At 36.0% G+C, this 24,977-nt stretch overlaps 5 protein-coding genes across 8 annotated transcripts; 3 read left to right on the plus strand and 2 right to left on the minus strand.

Moving 5' to 3' along the window:
- Positions 1–2,607: 2,607 nt before the first annotated feature.
- On the minus strand, positions 2,608–3,880 carry LOC106301335 (peroxidase 50-like). Of its 2 annotated transcripts, none has more exons than XM_013737716.1 (4): positions 3,683–3,880; positions 3,378–3,569; positions 3,126–3,292; positions 2,608–2,923 (listed from the first exon to the last, which is right to left on the minus strand). In XM_013737716.1, exons 1-4 carry the CDS (start codon positions 3,878–3,880, stop codon positions 2,608–2,610), a joined length of 873 nt encoding a protein of 290 aa, XP_013593170.1. The 2 variants fall into 2 exon arrangements, with proteins under 2 accessions (XP_013593170.1, XP_013593161.1); XM_013737707.1 differs by having other exon boundaries at positions 3,369–3,569.
- Positions 3,881–5,023: 1,143 nt separating this feature from the next.
- LOC106326083 (peroxidase 50) lies at positions 5,024–6,612 on the minus strand. The gene is made up of 4 exons (XM_013764119.1): positions 6,326–6,612; positions 6,042–6,242; positions 5,790–5,955; positions 5,024–5,541 (listed from the first exon to the last, which is right to left on the minus strand). The coding sequence occupies exons 1-4, from the start codon at positions 6,530–6,532 to the stop codon at positions 5,135–5,137; spliced, it is 981 nt and encodes a 326-aa protein (XP_013619573.1). The 5' UTR covers positions 6,533–6,612; the 3' UTR covers positions 5,024–5,134.
- A 3,789-nt stretch (positions 6,613–10,401) lies between these two features.
- On the plus strand, positions 10,402–12,940 carry LOC106308010. 2 transcript variants are annotated; one of them, XM_013745126.1, is made up of 5 exons: positions 10,414–10,454; positions 10,491–11,289; positions 11,851–12,055; positions 12,122–12,322; positions 12,397–12,940. In XM_013745126.1, coding segments are annotated over exons 1-5 (1,614 nt in total). In that variant the 5' UTR covers positions 10,414–10,453; the 3' UTR covers positions 12,805–12,940. The 2 variants fall into 2 exon arrangements, with proteins under 2 accessions (XP_013600574.1, XP_013600580.1); XM_013745120.1 differs by having other exon boundaries at positions 10,402–11,289; positions 12,397–12,930.
- A 245-nt stretch (positions 12,941–13,185) lies between these two features.
- Positions 13,186–15,350, plus strand: LOC106308023 (cyclin-B1-1). The gene is made up of 7 exons (XM_013745138.1): positions 13,186–13,396; positions 13,596–13,768; positions 13,837–14,007; positions 14,083–14,205; positions 14,289–14,696; positions 14,766–14,947; positions 15,026–15,350. Exons 1-7 carry the CDS (start codon positions 13,357–13,359, stop codon positions 15,186–15,188), a joined length of 1,260 nt encoding a protein of 419 aa, XP_013600592.1. The 5' UTR covers positions 13,186–13,356; the 3' UTR covers positions 15,189–15,350.
- A 2,632-nt stretch (positions 15,351–17,982) lies between these two features.
- Positions 17,983–24,390, plus strand: LOC106309448 (suppressor of RPS4-RLD 1). 2 transcript variants are annotated; one of them, XM_013746475.1, is made up of 23 exons: positions 17,983–18,221; positions 18,296–18,405; positions 18,519–19,216; positions 19,309–19,353; positions 19,490–19,591; positions 19,665–19,745; positions 20,002–20,068; positions 20,180–20,280; positions 20,374–20,481; positions 20,759–20,829; positions 20,919–20,975; positions 21,281–21,386; positions 21,473–21,553; positions 21,783–21,869; positions 21,972–22,178; positions 22,355–22,680; positions 22,817–22,903; positions 23,004–23,103; positions 23,179–23,270; positions 23,383–23,424; positions 23,513–23,603; positions 23,680–23,777; positions 23,857–24,390. In XM_013746475.1, the coding sequence occupies exons 1-23, from the start codon at positions 18,097–18,099 to the stop codon at positions 24,143–24,145; spliced, it is 3,171 nt and encodes a 1,056-aa protein (XP_013601929.1). In that variant the 5' UTR covers positions 17,983–18,096; the 3' UTR covers positions 24,146–24,390. The 2 variants fall into 2 exon arrangements, with proteins under 2 accessions (XP_013601929.1, XP_013601935.1); XM_013746481.1 differs by lacking the exon at positions 21,783–21,869.
- The last annotated feature ends 587 nt before the right edge of the window (positions 24,391–24,977 follow it).

A 24,977-nucleotide genomic window follows, 5' to 3' on the forward strand; every position in this document is an offset into this window, starting at 1 on the left:
TGATACAGTGGTTAACTTTATTTTCATATATAATAATACCCATGTTCTAAAAATCGGCCGCCTAGGCGCTACGCGTCACTCTTACGCCCCGATTTATGCCAAATCGGTTTAAAAAATCGGATATCCGATTTTTTCCACCTAGACCGCCTAAATGACCGCCTAGGCGGCAGCCTAATCTTTTTTTTTTTTTTTTTAATAATTTTTTTTTTTTTTTTTAACTATTATCTGTTTAGAAACTGTAATATGAAACCATTGATTTGACATCACGACTATCTAAGATTCATAACATGAAAACAAAAAAAAAATAGTAATTTTTGATTATCACATGAAAAAAACCAAAAACATCAAACATTTTAACCGAACAAACCAAATAACCTTTAGGCGCTAGGCCCAACCTGACCGCCCGACTAGCGCCTAGCGCATTCCCGAACAGGGAATAACACATATAAGATTCTAACAAACATGTATATTTATAAAAAAAAACGACAGTTTCAGATTATCTATTTTAAAATATTTAACTATAATGAATAAAGTTATTTCTTTTATATCCTGTAAAGCATTAGTTTTAAGAAAAATTTATAAAGAAAAAGGAAAAAGAATATTTCATGAAGCAAATATATAAATGAAACAGCAATAACTTTATTTTACTTATTCTTTATTAAATTAAAATAAACATTGAAAGAAACTAAATAAGTATAATTTAAGATATTATAATAAGTATCCATCATATAAATTCGAAAATGAATATTAAAAAAATATTGTGAAAATTTTATGAAAAATGCTATTCTTAGTCAAATATATCAAAAAAATTTTAAAGTACAATTATTATAATAACTTGATTTATTTGCCCGCCCGTAGGGCGGGTTTACCCTAGTGTATTATAAAACGGTTTTTTTTGTCAAAGCATTATTTTCACTACAATTTATTTTTTTTAAAAAACTTTCAAAATTTTAGGGGGAAAATTCTATATTATTTGATTGATAATGAAAACTTAATGTGTCATTTGTGAAAAAAAATTAGAAATTACATCCTGTCATTAATTGATTGTTAGAGATTGTATATTTCTTTTGTCTTGACACTTTTGATCATTTAGTTCTACTTATCAATCTTGTAATAAAGAAATTTTCCCTCTCTTATTTTCATGTTTTCTAAAGCAGTTTTCTCTCTCGTTTTTTCTTTCTAAAATCAACATCAGATTTGCCTTTTTGTTTTCTACCTAGATTTTTCTTACTTGCTTTTATGTTTTTGTTTCCTTTGATTCTTTTGCTTGTTTTAATTTCTTCTTTGCTTTTACTGGATAAGAGACATATCTGCTAGTGGGAAAGGGAATGATGTTAATAATGTAAAGAGGATCAAAGTTTATATGGACAAGGTTGAGCTAGAGCATTCAAACATATGTGTTGATATAACGTGAGTGTTGGATGAGCGTCTCATCCTCCTACACACCCTATCAGATTGGGTTTGACCTTGAACTTCTCTGTCTTATACTAAGAGATCATGAACTCACCTGAAAGGTTTTAGAGATTGTTTAGTAACCAGGAACCTTCGAAGATTCATATGTTTCAGGATTTGAGATTGTTTTTATAATTTATATTCAGGGCCACCTTTCTGATAATTAATGTAAAGAGGATCCTTTTTGTTCTTGATGCAGTGAACTGATATATGTGCACCCGCTGCAACGTCACTGGACAAACATGTTTCAAGAATAACTGAACTTGCGGTGAATATTGTAGAGTTCCTCTGTTTCATGTATCATTATTGTGTATGATGATGTACTCTGGTTTGACCGTTTGAGTGTATTGCATCATCCTGATGCATGTCTCAGACACTGTCTCCTTGTTTGTAATTTGAAACTCATTAGTGTCTTCAGACACTGTCTACTTTCTTACCATTTGTCATGGATCCAAATGTAAAGTGATAATAACCTCTAAAAGTTTATGTAATTTTTTTTTTGTTAAAATTAAAAGATAATAATTTGTTGAATGATGATGATGACTATGACAGACTTTTATATTTAAGAGAATAGCATATTCTTTAGTCATCTTGTTTCTAATTTATTACTCCATCCGTTTCAATATAAATAATATTTTAGAAGGAATATTTTGTTTCAATTTACATAAAGTTTTGAAGTTTAAGATTAACTTTAACTTTATTGAAAACTAGTCAACCAATTAGATTTTGTAGTTTTTTGTAATTAGTTAAATGATTTTAAAATTATATATTTACAAATATGTTTTTTTTTAAATGTATCTGTTTTAATCTTTGTGTACAAAGGTAAAACATCAAGTATTATGAAACAGGGAGTATATTTCATTTACGCATATTTTACTTAATTCTTTTTTTTTTGAACTTTATTTTTTTTTTACTTAATTATTGTTAACTTGTTTTTTTAACCTATTGCACATCACGATGAACTTCCCAGGGTCGATGTGTCTATTTCACGTTCTCAGAGTTTTGCCGCATATGCCCGAGTAAAAGAAAAACGATATTCATTACTATCCTTTAAAACTCAATAAAATTATATTCTAATTAAGAGTTTCACAATTGCTACGGATATTACCATCACGGCCTGTTTTCACACCAACGCGACCGAGCTTGATCATGGAGTTAATTAACGAAAGCTTGATTATACAACTGTCCATTACTAGCCCATAAGTTAACAGTAGGCTTGGACCTAGGATCGGTGAACAAAGCTTGGTCAGACTTGAATAATCCTCTGCCTTGCTGCAAGTTTTGATAGTATACGTTGTCAAATTTTCCCGGTGTTATTGGATCCATAAATATCTCTTTGCGCGGATCGACGTCTTTAGGGCACAAATCTTTGAGTTGTGGTAAGTAAGTAGCGTTTATACTCGGGTCTTTTTTGACACCGTGAATCCTATCCAAGACATTGGTGCAATGAGCAAGTCCAATCGTGTGTGTAACATCATATATATTACATATATATATATGTAATAAATTTATATCTTAATTTAGTTATTTCTTTTTCTTGGTTGAAGCTCGACTAATCCTTCACGGTCTCAACTAAATAGTCCACTTAAGAGATTTAAACACTATTTTTGTATTGTTGGTTGGATAATATGTATGCCATGATGATGTAGTTTCAATCAAATGACAGAATCTTAGCGGATAGAGCAAACATATCGTCAAGACTAAGCCCGTTTTTGGCAAAATGTGAAGTGAGTTTGTTAACATCGTCGGTTGGTTGTGGTAGCATTCCCTCGACACTAGCCGCAGTCGAGGATAGACCATCCAACCTCCCCAATTCCACGTCGTACCATGGTCCACCAACCTATATTAAATTAAATTAGTATTTTATGAAATTTTCTTGATGTACGTAAATGTGGTATTATATAGGGTATACGAACAATATTAACAACGTCACGCGTGGCTATCGTGATAATATCGGCGCAAGAAACTTTGTTACGACAATTTGGAACGGCGTCAAGAGCTTGTTTGGCTTTAACGATGGCGTCAAATCCATCTCCTGATAATGATAGATTGTCAGGATGATCCTTCTCCGCTTTATTATATTTAGTAGACTCTATCATCACCGATGCATCACAACCCTATGAAATTAAGCTTATTAGACAAATAAAATGGCTTGGTGTTCAAAAAAAAAAAAAAAAAAAAAAAAAAAAAAAATTAAGCAAGAATTTTAAAGATAAAAATATATTTTTACATTGACGAAACAATCATGGAAGTAGAGACGGAGAACGACGGGAACAGTGATGGAAGATTGTTGGATTTTTTGTCCAAGGGCGTTTCTGACTATTTGTTCGACGTTGGGGAAACTTCCGGCGTAAAAATTACGGCGGAGTTGAGCGGAGGAGAGGTTTAGTGACAGAAAAAGAGGAAGAAGAAGTGATAAGAGATTCATCTTGTTCGTGGACGTTTCTCTCAATTGTCAGTCACTTTCTCTCTTTTTATAAGCTTTCAAGTGGGTGATTACAAATATATAGATGCATGAATGGACTGAAGGCCTGAAGGGGTCTTAAATTTGTCTTTCTGTGATGAGAGCACAAATACATGTATATCCAAATAAACAAATGTACATGATCATCATATACAAACACGTTATAGTTAAAGGTTGACCAAAACATTCCATATAAATGGAAGTAAACCCAAATATATTTTTTTGGTCAATAAATAAATAATGCCAGCTATTATAGAAAATCACTTTTTATTTGAACGTGTGAATCCAAAGCACACATAATATTGTCGTAAAAATACAAGATGAATAAACCGTTGCTACAAGCCTGGGCCTTAATATCCCAAAAAATAAGCTACACAAAAAACGTTGAAATTGAAAGTTGAAACACTATATTACTAACGTAGAAGACATGTCTTGTAGCAAAAGCAACCTATCGACAACCACGAAGTGAATTGGGCATTAACGAAAGAGGCCAAGCGAAACCGTTTCTGGAAAGATTGGTCAGTCAGGTCATAGGTGATTGATAGGTCTTAGACTTATTGGTAAAATATGGAATCAAAATAAGTTTGGGAGGCAGAGAGTTCCCCATGAAAGCTCAGAGAAGCTTAAGGAAAGAGAAGATAACTTTATTATGAGTGTTACTCTGCTTGGTTACAACGATAGAGGTTCATTACATTATATAGTAGAGGAATGACTAAGACAAAGGCAATTAGGGCACAGTTCAGAACAGCACACAGCTTTAAGGAATCAAAACAGTTGAATAGCTGAACATCCTTAGCTGGCTGCGTCGTACAGAGACCGTGATTTGGCGTCATGTGAGTTGTTCCCCTGTTACCGTTATAAGAGTGATCAGTGGGCTTGATGGGCTGCGATGTTGTAGACTGGGCTTTGGTAGATGTCGAAGCCTCTGTTGGAGTTAAAGTCTTCGGGCTTAGACCCCCATACATACCATCGAACATTTGTGGTTTGAATCATATTGATGAGATATAGCTTATTTGAGAGTCAATGCATATGAATCAGATTTATTAAGAGACTAGGATTCTAGCAAAGGTATACAACTTTAGGTTTGCATTTTTACTTTTAGCAAACTGAAACCCAAAATTGAGACTTATTATACTGGAGCAGAACCAGCATCATGAAACCATCCTAAACAACAACTGAAATTGAATAAAAATAGAAGAAATCGATGAGTATTTAAATTCAATTGAAGGCTCCACAATCACGACGGATATTGCCATTACGACCGGTTTTAACACCAACACGACCAAGCTTGATCATTGAGTTAACAAAAGCTTGATTAAACAAGTTTGCATTATTGGCCCATAAGTCAACGGTTGGCTTTGACCGACGGTCTGTGAACAAATCTTGATCTGACGTGAACAATCCTTTCCCTTGTTGCAAGTTTTTGTAGTAAACGTTGTCGAATTGTCTAGGTGTTGTTGGGTCCATGTTTATAGCCACCCTTGGGTCTATGTTTCTAGGACATGAAGCTCGTAACTCTGTCACGTAACCTTTGTTAACTGTGGGGTCTACTTGCGTTGTCTTGTTGAAAGTGTATATCCTGTTGAACACTTTGGTGCAATGGGCGAATCCTAATGTGTGCGCTCCTGTTTTCAATATCGAACCAAATTTATATTAGGACCATAGATTTTAAACTAAACGGATGTACTAGATACTATTTAAATTTAAATTTTAAAATTGAAATATATTAAGAAATAAATTAATATTTGGTTTATTATGAAATCACTTTAAAGAAGTTTGTTATTCTAAAACCAAATCAAATCCTAATCAAACTAAACCGAAATATTTGTCATGTTAAGTCACCACATATAAGTTTGGTCCGAATGAACAATACCGGAGAGAGCGATCATCTCGTTAAGATTAAGGCCGTTTTTGGCAAAAAGTGAAGTGAGTTTGTTGACGTCGTCCGTCGGCTGTGGCAGTTTCCCTTCGACGCTAGCCGCCGTAGACGATAGCCCATCAAGCCTTCCTAGTTCCACTTCGTATCTTGGTCCACCCGCCTATAAATATTATATCATTTAGCATTAAAGTTAATGATTATAATTCGTGATTGATGTAGTGAATATGATAGTGATGAGTTACGAACGAGATTAACGACGTCACGAGTAGCTATGGTGAGAATATCAGCGCAAGAAACTTTATTACGGCAATTTGCAACGGCGTCAAGAGCTTGTTTAGCTTTAGTAACGGTGTCGAATCCATCTCCGGCCAGCGACAAGTTATCCGGATGATCTTTCTCCGCCTTGTTATTACCGGTCGATGCTATCATCACCGAGGCATCACAACCCTAAGACATTAAATTAATTTCATAAGTTAGACCCAAAAGAAATGAAAATGAAGTTAAAACAATAAATCAATAAAATGGTTTACATTGACGAAACAATCGTGGAAATAGAGGCGGAGAGTAGCGGGGATGGTGGTGAAAGTTTGCTGGACTTTTTTTTGAACGGCGTCTCTTACGATTTGTTCGACGTTGGGACAGCTTCCGGCGTAGAAGTTGCGGCGGAGTTGAGCGGAGACGAGGTTCACGGTGAGAAAAAGAGAGATAAAGAGCAATAAGAGATTCTTCGCAGCCATTTTGTTGTTTAAAACTATTTAAACTCGCTTTCTGTCTTTTTATTGTGATTTCAATTTTGTGTTTATATATATAGATTACATGAATGGAGTAAAGGAACTTATACAGTATGATTTTCTATAGTGGGCACAAGTAGCACCGGCCAGCTTGCATTTTCATTATTATAAGAAAAAAAAAACTAAATACTATTATAACTTTTGGCATCATTTTAAGGGTCTTTGAACGAATGTTTAAGTATTATAATTTTTATGGTTAATTTCAAATCTATGATTTATGTAATTAAAAACCGTTTTACGTACACGCCATTATTTTTTTTGTACTTTATCATTGTTAGCTTGTCGATGTTATATTATTAGTTTGTCTATATATTGTGTGTGTATGATCACAAGGATTATCTATATGAGGGAATAGAGAGTGATGGCGATCGAGATTGATAACGATGCTTCACTTAGCATTGCGAATAATTGTGTCATATAGCCACCTTGAATCTTTCTCATATCTCAACCACTACTCCTGACTGCTATACTTTTCTAGATACATATATTAGTTAATTAGTCTTAATTAACTACGATTATCTTTATTTTGACAAGTAGCAGTATAATGCCTAAAGATAACAGAATGAAGGAATCTCACGGTTTCATAATTTTTTTTACTAACCATACAATAGAGTTTTGGATCTTGTAGTCACCAAGTTAAACACGGATTAATTAGCTACATATCTAGGGAAGAAAGCTACAGATTGTCCAAATCAGTTGACATGATAATGGGTTTAATTATGGCTGTCTTTTTTACGCTATATCAACAGCTACTGTTTTATATATATAGTTTTTTTTTTAATCTATGGTGGAGCGATTGTTGATTTAGACTTTAGTTGACGTTTTAAAAAAGAAACAAAAATAGTTGACGAGAACAATTCTTCAATTCAGTCATTCAAAAGGGGCTACTCCATGCAATGCAAGTAAAGGCAATCACGCTTCTATTATTTATCATTTAGTATACTTTTCCTAAGAAACCCATGTCCTTTTTCTATTCCACAAAACATGATAAATCATTTCACTATATATGCCTTAAATGGTTTCTGTAAAAAGTAAAGTAAATAAGAATTTTATAAGAATATGCAATGGAATAATTCATTTACATTATTTTAACTTAATTTTTTCAAAGGAAAATAAGAAAACAAAGATGTAAGCTCAGTAACTTGGTCTTCACAATTTTCAAGCTGTCTCCTAGCTCGAGGTTGAAAATTGTAGAGATTGCCAATCAATTCCAGTGATACATTCCATGATATCATCTTTTTTTTTTTTATCATATACAGATATACTATATATATATATTAATCGTGCCTGTATCGAGATAACAATTTCCCATTAACTATAATTTGCTAATTTTGATCGGGTCATCTCTGGTTATTAAAAATTTACCCCCTGTTTCAGAAAGATGTACTCCATATTTTAAGATTTTCATACTCCCTCAGTTTCGATCTAATTATCATTGTAGGAAAAAAAAATTGTTTCAAAATAAGTGTCGTTTTAGTGTTTCAATGCAAAATTTATTAATAAAATTATCTACTTTATTTTTCTATTGGTTGAAATATAGTTATTTTTATAGGTTGTGTTTTTATTTTAAAAATACACAAAATCATATGTTTTCTTAGTCTGTGTGCATAAACATAGAACAACAATTAAAATGAAACGGATGGAGTACTTATTAAAAAAACATATCACATTTTAGTTACCAATACATTATTTTTCGTAATTAACTATTTCCCGTAGCTTTTAACCAATATAATTTTAATAAACACAATTATGTTTTTTGAAGTTTACAATTTGCAATTAATTTATATATTGAAAATGTAAAAAATGTATTTTTTAAACAATTTTGTTTTTCTAAAACATATATTTTTTAGAAACCGAGGGATTATGATTTATTTATATACTGTATTTTACACATTAAAAGCAAATGGTTGAATCGTCTTCCTCGAATATATGCTTTTATAAAAAAAACAAGTAATCACTGCAGACAAGAGGAAAGAGCAGATCAGAACGCAACAAAACAAAAATACAATTCTTATTTATTCTTGTGGAAAGGTCATTTGTTAATATAACATTCAATTTGGATAATAGAGATTAAGCAAGTCAGTCCATAATTGGTATTATTTGTATCCACCAAAGCTTTGGCTATGATTAAGGGATGTGTGCTGAACAGTATTAAAAGCAGAACGGACGCAATTACATGAAATCACCATTCATCACATCACTTTTGTGGATTAGTAAACAGTAGTGGAGTCATCTGCTCTACAGCTCTGTAAGTGGAATTGCAAGTTTTGCAATATGCAACATTTAATCACTTTTGAAGGTGACAATAGTCTGGTCCCTAACTTGATCAAAAGTAAAACAAAGAAACTTTAACCTACCGAACTGGATCCGTGAAATCAGAATATGACAATCAAAATACAATGAAATAGCAATAAGATGAACTCAAAGAAGATACTCAAATATTATATTTTGTTGTTTATTTTTATGTTTGTCCTGTATTTTAACAATCTCCGCCAGGATTACACAGTTTCAGGTTAATAATATATGACAGGCTTTTACCGTAAAAAAAAAAAAAACAAATAGCATTGTTCTACTAGAGGCCCGATCGAAAAAAGAAGAAGATAGGCATGTTAATTGTATCCTATTACATTATATATTAGATATACTACAGCCAAAAAAGTAACTAGATATATATCATATAATGTTTTGTTAAAAATAATATTCATAAATATTTATTTAAGGAAAATATATTTAAAATGAAGCTTATGCTTTTGCATTGACAAATGTTTTGAATTAAAATAACACAAATGGATGTAAATATACTAAAACGACCAAAATGGGAGGACTCGTGCGTCTTCTAGTGTTTGATATTTATAGTATTTATTTCTATACAATTCGGATTATCATGTGCCATGTGGTCGAGAGAACAAAGAGTAACACGAAAGGGAATCTTTTTCCTGTAAAGTGTATTTTTCAATAATATTGATCACGCTATTGAATCTCTGCTCTATTGCCATGATTACATGTTTCTCAACTCTTCACGGTTTAGTTTCACTTGTCCTCGGAAGTTACTCGTGCTGTAGAGAAAGTACGAGTATCCAATGTAACAGAGATTCGAAGAAAAATCTAACTTATACTGGATTAAAGAAAAAAAAAACAATTCAAACCATATTTGCTGCAAAATTATAAATTACAAAACTTTGTTACATCGTCAAATTCACATCTCTTGTTATATCGGGTTCAGCAAACGGCGCATAAATCCGCTTATGTAATAATATGCCTTTCGGAAATTGTCTACTGATGTTAGTTTATTCCAAATTTGTATTATGAGTTTGAGCAGCTCCATCGGCAATCTTCTCAATGAGTTTTTAGCTTTTAAAAAAAAAGAAAAATAAATTAATTTTGGTGAGAGAACGTTGAAAAGTTCTGATTACAGGGTTTTAAGAATCGGTTGCAAACTTAAAAGGACAGATGTCATTGCAGTAGTGTTTCAACTGGTTTTGGAAAATTAATACATAATTAAATTACTATAATAACATTTTTTTTTTTTTTAGAACCTTTCACAGGTTGTAACCGATGGAAGATCAATAAAATTCTAGTTCTGTCGGAAAAAAAATTACAAAACTACTTATTACGAAGGCGAACTGAATCCAATAAAAAATAAAACCCATAACAAGCAAAATTTTCGATAAAGATGGTATGCAGGCTCAATAAGAAGAATCCAATATGTCTCACTGTAATATAATGGGCTTTTAAATGGGCTTTATAGACCCAAAACATTACACTAAAAAACCTTTGATCCAGCAAAGAATCTACACCTTATCCAATGGAACACGGAAGCACTCACTCCTCTTCACCATTTCCTTTCTCTCCCACCGCTGCAATCAAAATCGCGCCTTGCGCGACCCAAGTTTCGACAACTCAATGGAGCTTTGTTCTTCATCATCTCCATCCTCTTCTCTCCTCCGCGTCTCACCCGAAAAACTCTCCTTCTCTTCCTCAATCTCTCAGTTCCAGCTAAAGCCCTCGACTTTCGCCAAACCCAGACTCCAAATCCTCCGAATCCACGCCTCCCTCGCTTCAGAGACTCAGGGACTCCCACGAGACAGCCCTCAGCGTCTCCTCAAGGAGCTAGCCCAGCGCAAACAATCCACCGCCACTCCCTCCAAGAAGAAACTCCCTCCCAAACGCTTCATCCTTCGCCCGCCACTAGACGACAAGAAGCTAGCGGAAAGGTTCCTCAACAGCCCGCAGCTCTCTCTAAAGTCGTTCCCTTTACTCAGCTCCTGCCTCCCTCCTTCGAACCTCAACTCCTCCGACAGAACATGGATCGACGAGTACCTCCTCGAAGCCAAACAAGCCTTGGGATACTCCCTCGAACCTTCCTCCACCCTAAGCGACGAGAATCCTGCGAAGCATTTCGACACGCTTCTCTATTTAGCGTTTCAGCATCCTTCTTGCGACAGGGCACGTGCGAGGCACGTGAAGAACGGGCACTCGAGGCTTTGGTTTTTAGGGCAGTATGTGATCGAGCTTGCGATTACTGAGTTTTTCTTGCAGAGGTATCCGAGGGAGCCTCCGGGGCCTATGAGGGAGAGAGTGTTCGCTTTGATTGGGAAGAGGTTTCTCCCCAGGTGGATCAAAGCGGCTAACTTGCAGAATCTTGTCTTTCCTTATGATGATATCGATAAGTTGCTTAGGAAAGATCGTGAGCCAGTGGTTAAGTAAGTTTCCTCTCTTGTTGAAGTTGAGAGTTGAATCTTTAGTCAAGAGTTTGAGTTTGAGTTTTATCTACTTTTGTTGTGACATGAAGTGACTGTTGTCTGATTCTCTTCAAAAACTTGTTTAAGGGAGTTATCTTTAATGTTTAGACATGCCTAAGTATTTATCATACTCTGTATGTAACTTAGTTGCTAAGAGCTTTTAGCTGGTTTGAATATTTATCTCTTATGATAAGTTCAATAATATAATAAAAGTGTTTCCTGTGATGTGACATATATTTACTACTTATCCATAGTTTAGGTTGATTTGAGCTGAGAATTGGATCTTAGACGAGAAATTGAGTTTGTTGTAGCATGAACTGATTGGTGTCTGATTCTATTCAACAACTTGATTAGTGAATTTAACTTTTATGTTTAGTTGCTAAGATCATCGTTTGTTGCCAAATATGAACATTAAACTCTTTTGATATGTTCAGTATATCTGCTTCCCATTATACTATTTTGTATCCCTGTGACATATACTTGCTACTTATCCATGTTTACTTTGTCTTGTTTCCACGCTAGATCTGTGTTCTGGGCTTTGTTTGGTGCAATCTATCTATGCTACGGGATGCCGGAAGTGTACCGTGTGCTTTTCGAGGTGTTTGGGATGGATCCGGACGCAGATGACTGCCAGCCTCGAGCTAGGAGACAGCTTGAGGATGTAGATTATGTCTCTGTTGAGTTCGAAGGCAAGAAGCTAGGCTGGCAAGATATTGCTACGTACAAGGTAAATGAATCAAAAGCTACAAAACACACTGTTTAAGTACTTAGACTGATGTTTGGTTTCTTTCAGCCTCCTGAAGATGCTTTGTTCGCACACCCGAGGCTGTTCAGAGCCTGTGTTCCACCTGGAATGCACCGTTTCAGAGGGAACATTTGGGATTTCGACAGCAAACCCAAAGTCATGCAGGCCTTAGGATACCCTTTACAGATGAACGATAGAATCCAAGAGATAACCGAAGCGAGAAACATCGAGCTTGGACTCGGTTTACAGGTAAAGAGATCAATAAACTTTGTCATGCACTATGTTAAACTTTCCTTCTTTTTTAACATTTTCACTTCCTTCAGCTCTGCTTCTTGCATCCTTCGAAGCACAAGTTCGAACACCCTCGGTTCTGTTTCGAGAGATTGGAATACGTGGGGCAGAAGATACAGGACATAGCGATGGCGGAGCGTTTGCTGATGAAGCACCTAGACGCACCTGGTAAGTGGCTGCAAGAGAAGCACAGGCGTTTGTTGATGAACAAGTTCTGCGGTAGGTATCTGAGGGAGAAACGTCTTCACAACTTTATAATCTACTCGGAGGAGGTTCACGATCGGTATGAGCATAACCGGAGACTTAGGAATCCTGCGACGACAGCTGTTCAGCAAGCTATTCACGGACTAGCGTATACCGTCTACGGAAAGCCTGATGTTCGGAGGCTCATGTTTGAGGTTTTCGACTTTGAGCAGATTCAGCCTAAAGCTATCGTCTGAAAAAGTCTATTTTACGTGTAGCATCCTCCATATTTGGTATATGTTGGTGTATTTAGAGATACTTAAAGACATTTGATTTGACTATTTACGTTTCTTTTTTTGAACTACAGAGTTAATCGTGTTTGATATGAATCAATTCAAAAATGAGATGCATTACATCAAAAGCCTTTTGTTACTTGTGTAGGTTGAGGGAACCAAACATTCAAATTCAGACAATGGAGCTGCCAGGTATAATAACTCTCTCTACATGCTGCCAGCCAGTTTTCATCAAACAGACCAAAGCACTTAATGGGCTTTTGGGCCTTATGCAAAAAGATATTCTCGTTATCTATAGCCCAAGATATTCAACCCTAAACGGATGAGCATCAGTTTTCCACCGTTGGATGAAGACTCCATCGGCACCGTTGAAATCAAAATTAGAAAAATCAGACCGTTGGGAGAAACCGCTCATCTTCCTCAAGAAGCCTCCTTTATAGAGGCCCCACTATTTTAGTACTAATCATCGGAAGAAGAAGAAGAAGAAGAAGAAGAAGAGAGAAAATACTAACGAAAATGATGGCGTCTCGATCGATTGTTCCTCAGCAAACCACTGGTACAGAGATTGATCCGAGATGTTCTTTTGATTTTTTTGTTTTAAATCGGTTTTATTATCAAAACTCATATCTATAAATCTGAACCTCTTGTTTCTGGGTTTTGAGTTCTGTTCTTGAATTTCTTGTTATTTATAGTTGTGAATTAATTTTTAATTTACTGAATCTAAAAAGATGTGAACTTGGTTGTTGTGTATGAAGGTGATGTTGTTGTGATAGTGGAAGATGATGATGACAAGAAGGCTGCGAAAGGAAGAAACCGCCAGGTTCTTCGTGATATAGGCAATGTTGTTCGACGAAATCACCCAAAGAACAACGACCCGGCTAAGATCAACCATCCTCGTACACGCTCTCAACACGCCCCACTCGTTGAGGTAACACATCTCAAAGTTTGTGTAGATCTGTTAATAGCTCATGTTAATATCGTTTTTGGCATTTGCAGCTTGTTAAACCTGTGGCGGTACCAAAGCCAAAGAAAAGAGCTGAGAAACCAAAGGACGTAGAGGTTATAGAGATAAGCTCAGACAGTGATGAAGAACTTGGTTTAGTTGCTGTCCAGGAGAAGAAGAAAACAACAGTCTCTTACACATCTGTTCTCACCGCTAGAAGCAAGGTTAACATTTGACTAATGATTCTTTTCATGTTTGGTCTCTTCTGTAAATTTCTGTTTGCTATTTATTATTCACAGGCTGCTTGTGGTGGTTTAAAGAAGAAAGAAGAGATTGTTGATATCGACTCTGTTGATGCTAAGAGTGACCTTGCAGCTGTTGAGTATGTGGAAGATATCTACAGCTTCTACAAGTCTGTTGAGGTTCCTACTTAAACTTACTTACTCATTCATGAATCTTTCCTTTTGTGACATTGTGTTAATGAAACTTGTATAAACATTGGCAGAGTGAATGGCGTCCAACTGATTACATGAGGTCACAGCCTGAGATTAACGAGAAGATGAGACTGATTCTCGTTGAATGGCTGATAGATGTATGCGTCAGATTCGAGCTAAACCCTGAGACGTTTTACCTCACCGTTAACATCATGGATCGGTTCTTGTCTGCTAAGCCTATACCTAGAAAAGAGCTTCAGCTGGTTGGTCTCAGTGCGCTTCTCATGTCATCCAAATACGAAGAGATCTGGCCACCACAGGTGGAGGATCTAGCTGACATTGCAGACCACGCATACAGTCACAAACAGATTCTGGTGATGGAGAAGACAATACTGTCTACACTCGAGTGGTACTTGACAGTTCCGACGCATTACGTCTTCCTCGCACGTTTCATCAAAGCTTCCATTGCAGACAAACAAGTAAGAGATCTTTTATTACAGACTGGTTTTGTCAGTTTCTCAAACTGGTTCTTGTTTTATGTCTTTCAGATGGAGAACATGGTGCACTATCTGGCTGAGTTAGGAGTAATGCATTACGACACGACCATAATGTTCAGCCCATCACTGGTTGCTGCAGCTGCAATCTACGCAGCGAGATCAGCTCTTCACCAAGTTCCCATTTGGACTAACACTCTCAAGCATCACACCGGCTATTCTGAGACTCAGCTCATGTGAGTGTGTGTAAAACAAAAGATCCTTTTCCATCTTCATCAAGCTGATTGATTGTTTACACAATGATGATGAAACAGGGATTGTGCGAAGCTATTGGCGTTTCAGCAGTGGAAGCAACAAGAAGAAGGGAGTGAGAGTAAGAAGGGAGCTTTACGAAAGAAGTACTCCAAGGAAGAAAGGTTCGGTGTGGCAATGATCCCCCCGGCCAAATCTTTGTTGACCGGAACCGACTCTGCTTAGGAGTTATAAGACCACCCACCCCCATGAAGAAGAAGAAGAAGATGAAATAATCTACTACTAGATATGGCTTTTCATTAGATTTAAAGTTTTGTACAAGTCTAATGAGTTACTTTGAAAACATATTCTCTATTGAATGAATCCAAATGCTTCTTCTTATCATCATGAATATTCGTATTTTTAGTTGCCTCAAGAACAAACGAGGAGTTATATAACTTATAAATAAACCGACCGGTCGAGATTTGGTTCAATTTCCACGTTTCACATCAGGTCTGAGGTAATTAATCCATCGAGAAGACGACAACTCATGCCACACCTCAACAATCCTTCATTACATGCATACATGGATAGACATAAGATTACAGAACCAGAAGATTTCAAAAAGCCCAAGGAAGACCAAGGCTTTAAGATCAGAAACATTACCAGCTTGGTTAGGGAGAGATCTCCAGTTCTTATGACCATACTTCTGAATGAAAGAGATGAGTTTCAGGTCTTCGTCGTAGCTCCATGGTCCTCTCTTCACTTTGGTTTTGTCACAACATGGCGCTCTTCCTTTGCCCATTTTCTCTACTCTCTCTCACACACACTTTTTAGTTTCCTTTTACCAAATCAAGTTGGTCCTATGTGTATTTATACAAAAAATTGGTGTGTGATCCTGACTTTTAGAAATATGTTATAAACAAAAGACAATGACAATGGTCAAATCAGATTTGTTTAAATTAATTACTATCTATATTTGTGGTTGAATGTCACATGATTCCTTCTTTCCTAATTGTACACTTACCATTTGTATGTCAAAATAAATAGTAATTATGTTATAAAATATTATCCCACATTGAATTATCAATATGTTTTGAAATTTCAGTTGAGTCTCACAATTCCTAGTCAATCTAAAACATCTTAAAATGCCTATGATGATATACTTGTGATTATATCGTTCTATAAAAAGAATTGACTATTATTAGAGATAAATTGCTCTGATACTTATCTTTTGTTTTTTCATGATTACTATTAGAGATAAAAATTGCTCTGAAGTTCATTACTTTTCTTTATGCCAATGAAGGGAAGAAATGCCATTCTTTGAGGTTTGCTTGACTTGAATGTGAATTGTGAGACATGTTCCTTCTACTCCCAACCCTTTTTCTTCTTGGGTCAAGTTAACCAAGCCAACTTAACATAACTATCTTGGACATTAAAATATATTTATCTTTATATCTAATTTGGATATTTTTATTTGTATGGGGATGTAGTTTATACGACAGTGGATAGATATCATGCGTTTAGAAAATCGATCGGAAGGTTAATAAATTCACTTTCAATTGATTATATTTAAAGTATATAATTGTTTGCTTTATATATTAACTGTAGTATTTTATGACAAGTAAGTATATTCAATTCGATTTTTATAGGTGCATAGAAAATTTTGGCGATGAGATTCGTTCTCAAACTTGATCAAATGTATGTCGATAGATGTTTTTTTAATTATTTGGAACTACTTTCTATAAAGACAGCTACTTTATGTATGATTTTTGTTTAACCATTCAATTCTCTCTTAATAGGAGATCAACGATAAAATCTTCAAATGCAATGGAGAATTGGCGAAAGTGGAACAGCAATATTCATCTTATTGGACATTATTAGTACATTTTTAGAAACATACTGATATCAGTCAACAATATACCAAGACTTGGCTGAAAGATTGGAGAAGGGATGTTACAAAGGTAGAGATCTTATCCTGATGTCTGGTGATAGGTATTTTCGCAGCAAAGTGGAGCTTCTTAGAAGATCATACATGGTTGTCAACTTCATTAAATCAGAATACTGTGGTTTACTTACCAGCCACGCTGCATCTGTCGACATAACTACAGTTTTTCTGGGAGCTCCGATATGACATTGTATCCTAAAGATGGCATCACAAAAGAAAGAAGAGAGAAAAAAAGGCCAAGAAAGAGAAGAAGAAGATCGTTTTGGAAACCAGCGACGACGAAATCTGAAGACGACTTGAGCGATGAGGTAGTCATAGAGAATTGAGTAATGGTTTCTTTGTTCTTGCAAAACAATTATATTATGGGCTATATAAACTTATGAACCAAAGATTTTTTATTTAATTATATTATCATAATACGATTTATAAGCAATTAATTAACAAAAATTCTTAATCTATACTATATTAAAATTGAAATTATAAGCCAAATCACCAATCATATTATGAAAAATTATCATGTTAATTTTTTATTTTTAAAAATGTTTATATTACCAAAAATCATTTATTTCAAAATAAAAATATCAAATATATAAAACTTACAAAAGTAAAAATTATTTAGAATCTACCAGAACTTTTTGTAACTCTTCAAAAGTGATAATGACAATGATTCTTTGTTAGCATAAAGATTGACTTCATCTTCTTGAGAGTCTTGATGAGCCGTTGGAGTCAAATTTTTATAAGGTTGTTAGAATGAATCTGAACCATTAATGGAACTCCATGTGTCAGGATCTAATCAAAAAGTATTTTCCATCCGCTCTCGTTTGTCTACGTCTTGTAACATCCTCGTAAATCCGTTGTAATCTTCTAAATATTCAAACGTTCATCCTCTTTGCTTAAAATGTAGCATTAAGACATGACTCTTTAATTCGGTTTATCGGTTGGAGAGGCGTAGTATACTGGGCTGGGCCACATTTAAAAAAACAGCGATGATTAGTGGGCTGGCACACGTGAGAGGAGACTTCACACGTGTGGGAATTTTCACTCAAGGATTTGATTTCCACCACAGGAAGAAGCACCCCACCCATCATCGTTAACTTTTAATCTCTTCCCAAAAGTCTTCTTCTCTCTTGGCAGTTTTCACCACTCTTTGTAGTTCCCGTTTTACCCCTCATCCCAGGGCATCGGAGGCGGACGCGCTCGTAGCTAATGGAGACGGCGGCGGCATCGGAGCGAGTCGAATTGGCAAAGCACTGCAGCTCGCGGAACTGGTCTAAAGCGATTAGAGTTCTCGATTCGCTCCTTGCTAAGCAGTGCTCGATTCTCGATATATGGTTGGTTCGCTGATCTTCAATTCAATTCAATTCAATTCAGATCGGTATCAATTTGATTCTCTTTTCAATCTCAGCAATCGAGCTTTTTGTTATAATCAATTGGAGCTTCACAAGCATGTGATTAAGGACTGTGACAAGGCACTTCAGCTTGAGCCTTGTGCCATTCAAGCTTACCTACTCAAAGGTTAGTTCAACTTACTGCTTCAGAGTATCGATTATCTGTTGCCTCTGGTGGTTGAGTATGATTCTAAGCCATAGCTTTGGGGAAACGGTTGCTTAAGCTTTGTTTCCATGTAGGACGCGCTCTTTTGGCTTTGGGGAGAAAACAGGAAGCTCTTCTTGTTTTGGAGCAAGGTTACAATATTGCTTTGCAGCAGACTTCAGATGTGAAGCAGCTACTTGAATTTGATGAGCTACTTAATGCTGCAAGGCCAGAGATTGATGTCACTCTGAACCATCTTGCCGCTGAGACAACAGGGCAAGAGACCCCTGTCTCGTCTATAAGTTCGTGTGCTACTGAGAATTCTGATGAGAAAGTACCCTCGAGTATGACTGTTACCGAGTCAGGAGCATGTAGCAATGGAAACACCCATGAGTCGTCTAGGGAATTGGGTGAGGAATCAAAGATTAATGGTGTTCCAAATGATGCATCCAAGCAATCTGGTGGTGCCTCCGAGTCACGTAATGGATTAGCTTACAAGGAGAAAGAGAATGTAAAGTCTGGTAGCCAAATGAATGGTTCTTCATCTAAACCATGTAATGGTTCTGATTTGCGTGATGATTTATCGGAAACTTCTGATCGGTTAGGGGATCTGTCGGTCATTGGGAATAAGTTAAGTAGCAAGTCCGGATCTATTAGCAAATTGAGCCTTAAAGCTGAGGCACGTTGTGGAGTTAGCGATGAAACCAAGATAAATAAGAAGTGTACCATAGCGAGAATATCTGAAACCCATTCTATAAGTGTGGATTTTCGACTTTCTAGAGGCATTGCACAGGTATAGCAATCTGTATTTTACATTGTATCTTACTGGTGTTGAGGTATAGCTTCGAAACTCTTAATCAATTGACTTTTTTTTTCGTTCAACAGGTGAACGAAGGAAACTACATGAAAGCTATATCTATTTTTGATAAGGTGATTTTTTTCATGTACTCCACCGAGTTTCTTTTGCTTTTCGTTTCTCCGTTTTACTTTCTTCTTAGAGGTTGTTTGGTAAAAATGAATGGATCTATTTGTTTACCATTTTAGTTTATCTGTGTGCACTCTGTAGGTGCTTAAAGAAGAACCTACTTACCCTGAGGCACTTATAGGAAGAGGGACAGCTTATGCATTCCAAAGAGATCTTGAAAATGCTATTGATGATTTTACTATGGTATTCTTCGTATATTTGGCAAGAGTTGTTACCACAGTGGGTTAAGTTCACCAATTCTTCTCCTATTGGTTAGGCTATTCAATCGAATCCAGCAGCAGGTGAGGCCTGGAAGCGGAGAGGACAGGCTCGTGCTGCTCTTGGGGAATTTGCTGAGGTTAGTGGTTCCACAATTTCGCTGCTTATGTTCTTATACTCAGAGCTAAAAGCACAAATAATAAATGTATTTGACGGGGCTCTGTTCGACCCTGCACATTCATTGATTGATAAATAATATTTTCTGATTGATATTTAATAATTTGGATTAGCCTGTGATTGATGTCTGTGTTTAAGCCTGTTTAGTGCTTGCATTTTGTGGGTAAAAGTTCAGAAACGTTTCTTGTGCACACTCTTAATCTACTCTTTGGTGATAGGCGGTTGAAGATTTGACTCGAGCACTGGAATTGGAGCCAAAGTCACCTGATATTTTGCATGAAAGGGGTAAGGGTCTTTATGATGTATTTCCTTTTAAATCTTGCTACCTATTTCAGTTTTGACATCTTAATAACTGCATTCAGGTTTTATTACCACTGACAGTCTCAATTAATTCAGGTATTATTAATTTTAGATCTAAGGACTTTACTGCTGCTGTAAAAGACTTATCTATATGTCTGAAGCAAGAGAAAGATAACAAGTCCGCATATACTTATTTGGTAAGACTATCGTCTGTTGTTATTCTTGGTCTCCGAAGTGACCATGACCAAGTCCGCAAATGTTTTCTTAACAAAACTTTGTGATCTTTCCAGGGACTAGCTTTTGCATCTCTTGGTGAATATACAAAAGCTGAAGAGGCGCATTTGAAGTCCATCCAGCTGGATAGTAATTATCTTGAAGCATGGCTACATCTCGCCCAGGTAACACGCATTACTAATTTATATTTCTGTAGAACTTTTAACTATTTAGCTTAATTGTCATGAAAATAGTATTTGGTCATTGCTTTATTCTTCTTTTTTTTCAATTTGGGTTTCCATGCATATGATGGTGAATAAGGTTTTCCTGAAAGTTACTTCTGTTCTGCCATTGGAAAATGACCTTAATTTAGCTGGCCCATCGTAGTTTCTTGCTTAAATCAATTGTCTATGATACACTCACACTTTTTTATTCACTGTACTTGATGTTGTTTCCTGGCAGTTCTATCAAGAGTTGGCTGACCACAGCAAGGCTTTGGAATGCATTGATCAGGTTCTACAAGTTGACAACAGGTAGCTCTTAGTTGAGATGAACTATCACATGTTGCACAATATTTCTGGGTTTGCCATCGTATTCATGGAATTTTTCCTTTCTTAACCAGGGTTTGGAAGGCCTATCATTTGCGTGGATTAGTGTTCCATGGATTAGGTGAACACAGGTATTTATCGTTAGGCTATACTAAGATTACTGGAAACTGAAATTTTGGTTAAAGAGGAAAATATGCCTTGGTTAATGTGCGTGTTACCTAAAACTCACGTATATCTCAATGTGTATATGTACTTCAAGATATGATGTCTGATTAAGATTTTCTTTCCTAGTTCTTGGTGTTAAAAGATCTCTGTTAGAGCAACCGAGAATTTTGATGGTCATATTCACCTTGGGATTTATCTACAAGGCTGGTCTTTAAAACAGTTTTATTATTCACCTAATCACCTGTAGTTGTTTTGGTATTTGAATTTTCAGGAAGGCTATCCAAGAATTATCTATTGGCTTGAGCATTGAGAGTTCAATAGAGTGCTTGTACCTACGAGGTTCCTGCCATCATGCTGTAGGGGAGTATAGAGAAGCGGTAAATGATTAAATATTTATATGTCAACATTATTGCTGCAGTTTATAAGGAGACTCTCTCTTATTATTACTCGCATATCCTCACAGGTGAAGGACTACGATGCTACAGTGGATGTGGAACTTGATGCAGTGGAGAAATTTGTTCTTCAATGCTTGGCATTTTATCAGGTTCCAAAATATGTTTTGTCTTTGTTAATAATCCAAAGGTTGCCTTGATTGAAAGCTTAAATTGAAATGTTATGTGCAAAATTACTGTCTTGGTACATTCTCTTTGTAGCAAACCTGTAATGATAGGATATTGCGTTGCTACTTTCTAATATTGGATGCTTCATATGTTGCAACGCTGAACATTTCCTTCACAATTAATATTTATGTTATCCTTTTTTTTATTCCGCAGAAAGAGCTTGCCTTGTATACGGCTTCCAAAGTTAGTAGTGAGTTTTTCTGCTTTGATATTGATGGTGACATAGATCCAATGTTCAAGGTGATATATATCTCTGTCGATATTTCTGATATCTCCTTTATGAGATGCCTATGAGTGCTCTCAAGTGATGTATGTGATTTTTCTTTTCCTGTGGGTTTACAGGAGTACTGGTGCAAAAGATTACACCCAAAAGATGTATGTGAAAAGGTTTACAGACAACCTCCCCTACGAGAATCCCTTAAGAAGGGTAAACTGAAAAAGCAAGATCTTGCAATAACCAAACCTAAGGCGAATCTTCTGCGTTTTACTGATATGATTGGAAAGAAAATCCAATACTTTTGTCCTGGATTCTTACCGAACAGACGCCAGGTAACTTGGAGTAGTTACCTCAACATTCTCTTTTTTTCTTGTCCCTGCTGCATCTATCTATATATATATATATATATATATCCCCTCTATACTCTCTATTATGCATATAATTGTACGCCTAGCCTCTCCTGGCTAAACTATCATGGTTACGTCCCATTAATCATTTGTGTTTACAGCACCGTATGGCAGGATTAGCTGTGTTAGAAATTGCTCAAAAGGTTTCAAAAGCTTGGCGCATAGAGTGGAGGAATTCAAACAAAGGCATGGCAAAAAATGGGAAGAAAAACCGTAGGAGAGAGAGAATCAACATGCTTAGCCAGAATAGAGGTGGTGCCGGATGTAGTACGAGCACTTCCAGTGAAACTTCAACTGGATATGCCTCACTAGAAGATCGATCATCTGGCCGCTCTATCTTGTCTTGGCAAGACGTTTATTCTTCTGCTGTCAGATGGAGACAAATTTCAGAGCCTTGTGACCCAGTTGTGTGGGTTAACAAACTAAGGTACATGTTCCATTTCGATTGCTATATAAGTAGGTGTATCTAATGATTCTTAGAACAGAAGCCTCTTGCCATCTTCAAGTCTCTGAGCTTCAGTTTCTGAACTTAACTTTCATTTGATTATTTATGCAATTTGCAGCGAAGAGTTTAATTCTGGTTTTGGTTCTCATACGCCAATGGTACTCGGACAAGCTAAAGTAATACGCTATTTTCCAAATTATGAAAGGTACAATGTTTACATAGAACGTGAGCATTTTTTCATGTATTCAATCGTGGATTTTTCTCTCTCCCATGGAATGATCAATTTCCATAATATACTATTGTAGAACCCTGAATCTTACAAAGACCATCATCAAGGAGAAACTCTGTGTACGCAGCAAGGCAGATAAAGTGATTGATCTATCTAAAGATGATAAGATAGAAGAAGTCAGTCTTCCTTTTCTTCTTGCGTAAATGTGAATGATTCTCGTTATCTTACTGAAATTGCCCAACGGGATGCAGATAATGCGTGCTGAAACGTGTGAAGAGCTGCACAAAATTGTTGGTGAGGATTTCTGGGTGGCTACTTGGTGCCACAGTACCGCATTCGAAGGGTAAAATTTGTTTGTTTATTACTATAAAACCACAAGTCTTCTCTTCTCACCGTTGCTCTTGTTTTTTTTTTTTTTGCTTGACTATTCTTCCTCTTTTGGTTACTATCTTCAGGAAACGGCTTGAAGGAACTAGAATCACCTGCATTAGGAAACCGTAATCTATCCTTCTACGCAAACATTTTTCACATAAACTCTGATTACCACTTTCCTTGGACTAATATCTCTTTGTTCTCTTAATCCAGGGGAAGTCTTGGGTATGATTTTGCGATTAGAACTCCATGTACACCTGCGAGGTGGAGTGATTTTGATGAAGAAATGACCTCAGCTTGGGAGGTAAGCATTATAGTTTACTTTTATGTTTTTCATTCCGAGAAAACAAACTTCAAAAATCTCCTTATGAATCCCACAGGCTTTATGCAATGCCTACTGTGGAGAGAATTACGGTTCTACCAACCTCCAGGCTCTAGAAACCGTCAGAGACGCTATCTTGCGCATGACATACTACTGGTAAACTGATCAAACTTAAAACATATGGTCGTTATTGATTGATTACTCAGAACGTGTTGGGTGTTTTTGTCTTTGGCAGGTACAATTTTATGCCGTTAGCTCGAGGGACAGCGGTAACGGGATTCGTAGTGTTACTAGGACTTCTGCTAGCTGCTAATATGGAGTTCACCGAGAGTATCCCTAAAGGGTTACAAATCGATTGGGAAGCTATACTTAGTGTTGAACCGGATTCCTTTGTTGGTTCGGTTAAGTCTTGGTTATACCCGTCCTTGAAAATCAACACCTCGTGGAAAGATCACCCGGAAGTTTCCTCGGCTTTTTCAACGACCGGATCGGTTGTCGCGGCGCTTAGCTCTTACAATGATTGAGTTTTGACAATCTTTGTCTCTTCTTGTCGTAAGAGGTAGAAGAAAGCTAACCAACCCGAATGAGCAGCGAGAAAACTTGTGTTTCAGTCATAAATCTTCGGGTTTATGATATGTTTGTGTCTTAGAAAACAAACAAAATTGATAGGTGTTTTTTCTTTATTTTACATAACTCATATAACTTTATTTTACAGTTTGAATAATGTATCTCTATATTATATGAACTCTCTTTGCAAATCACAAGTTCACATGAGTGTGTTGCTTATGATTAGCGAAGCCTTGTACTATTACTAGTCTAAAATAATGACATTCACCATTAATACCGTGATTAGTATGAAGCTTGTTTATTCTGAAATTATATTCCTGATTGTTTTTTTTTTTTGAAAAAGGGCTTACTGTTATGAAATAACTTATAATTTATAGTATCGAGAAATTTAAATAAGAGTAGAATTTAATACCCGTAGGAAGCAAATAACACTAGTATAAGGGAGAGAGTTTATTATAAGGAAGAAGAAGAAGATGTAATGGTTCTTTGATTATAAACTCTTGTTCTTGTTTTTTGGTGTACAATAGAGTGAGATGAGTGATGGTATTTATAGTGAACAACAATACATAAAATAACAAAGATAGTGCTTAATTTGGTAAATGAGTGGGTGATCATAATGCTTGATGAGTAGATGATCATAGTGCTTGAGTTGGTAAAGGAGTGGATGATCATAGTGCTTGAGTTTGGTAAAGAAGTGGATGATCATTTCAATGCTTAATTTATAACACTCCCCCTTGATCATCCATCTTGTATTACGTGGTGCCTCGTTAAAAACCTAGTCATGGAAAA

This window comes from Brassica oleracea, chromosome C1 (assembly GCF_000695525.1).
Source record: "Brassica oleracea var. oleracea cultivar TO1000 chromosome C1, BOL, whole genome shotgun sequence".
Taxonomy (NCBI): Eukaryota; Viridiplantae; Streptophyta; class Magnoliopsida; order Brassicales; family Brassicaceae; genus Brassica; species Brassica oleracea.

Excerpts from the sequence above, each read along its gene's own strand:
- LOC106326083 (XM_013764119.1), bottom strand. The coding sequence starts at position 6,532 with ATGGCTGCGAAGAATCTCTTATTGCTCTTTATCTCTCTTTTTCTCACC. Across the intron at positions 5,956-6,041 it reads CTCGTGACGTCGTTAATCTC|GCGGGTGGACCAAGATACGA; the intron begins GTTCGTAACTCA and ends TAATATTTATAG. Across the intron at positions 5,542-5,789 it reads CGAGATGATCGCTCTCTCCG|GAGCGCACACATTAGGATTC; the intron begins GTATTGTTCATT and ends TATTGAAAACAG.
- LOC106308023 (XM_013745138.1), top strand. The coding sequence starts at position 13,357 with ATGATGGCGTCTCGATCGATTGTTCCTCAGCAAACCACTG. Across the intron at positions 13,397-13,595 it reads TGTTCCTCAGCAAACCACTG|GTGATGTTGTTGTGATAGTG; the intron begins GTACAGAGATTG and ends TTGTGTATGAAG. Across the intron at positions 14,206-14,288 it reads GCTTCTACAAGTCTGTTGAG|AGTGAATGGCGTCCAACTGA; the intron begins GTTCCTACTTAA and ends AAACATTGGCAG.
- LOC106309448 (XM_013746475.1), top strand. The coding sequence starts at position 18,097 with ATGGAGACGGCGGCGGCATCGGAGCGAGTCGAATTGGCAAAGCACTGC. Across the intron at positions 18,222-18,295 it reads TGCTCGATTCTCGATATATG|CAATCGAGCTTTTTGTTATA; the intron begins GTTGGTTCGCTG and ends TTTCAATCTCAG. Across the intron at positions 22,179-22,354 it reads TCTTACCGAACAGACGCCAG|CACCGTATGGCAGGATTAGC; the intron begins GTAACTTGGAGT and ends TTGTGTTTACAG.
- LOC106308010 (XM_013745120.1), top strand. The coding sequence starts at position 10,490 with ATGGAGCTTTGTTCTTCATCATCTCCATCCTCTTCTCTCCTCCGCGTC. Across the intron at positions 12,056-12,121 it reads AAGATATTGCTACGTACAAG|CCTCCTGAAGATGCTTTGTT; the intron begins GTAAATGAATCA and ends GGTTTCTTTCAG. Across the intron at positions 12,323-12,396 it reads AGCTTGGACTCGGTTTACAG|CTCTGCTTCTTGCATCCTTC; the intron begins GTAAAGAGATCA and ends CACTTCCTTCAG.
- LOC106301335 (XM_013737707.1), bottom strand. The coding sequence starts at position 3,880 with ATGAATCTCTTATCACTTCTTCTTCCTCTTTTTCTGTCACTAAACCTC. Across the intron at positions 3,570-3,682 it reads TCCATGATTGTTTCGTCAAT|GGTTGTGATGCATCGGTGAT; the intron begins GTAAAAATATAT and ends TTAATTTCATAG. Across the intron at positions 3,293-3,368 it reads CGCGTGACGTTGTTAATATT|GTTGGTGGACCATGGTACGA; the intron begins GTTCGTATACCC and ends AATTTAATATAG.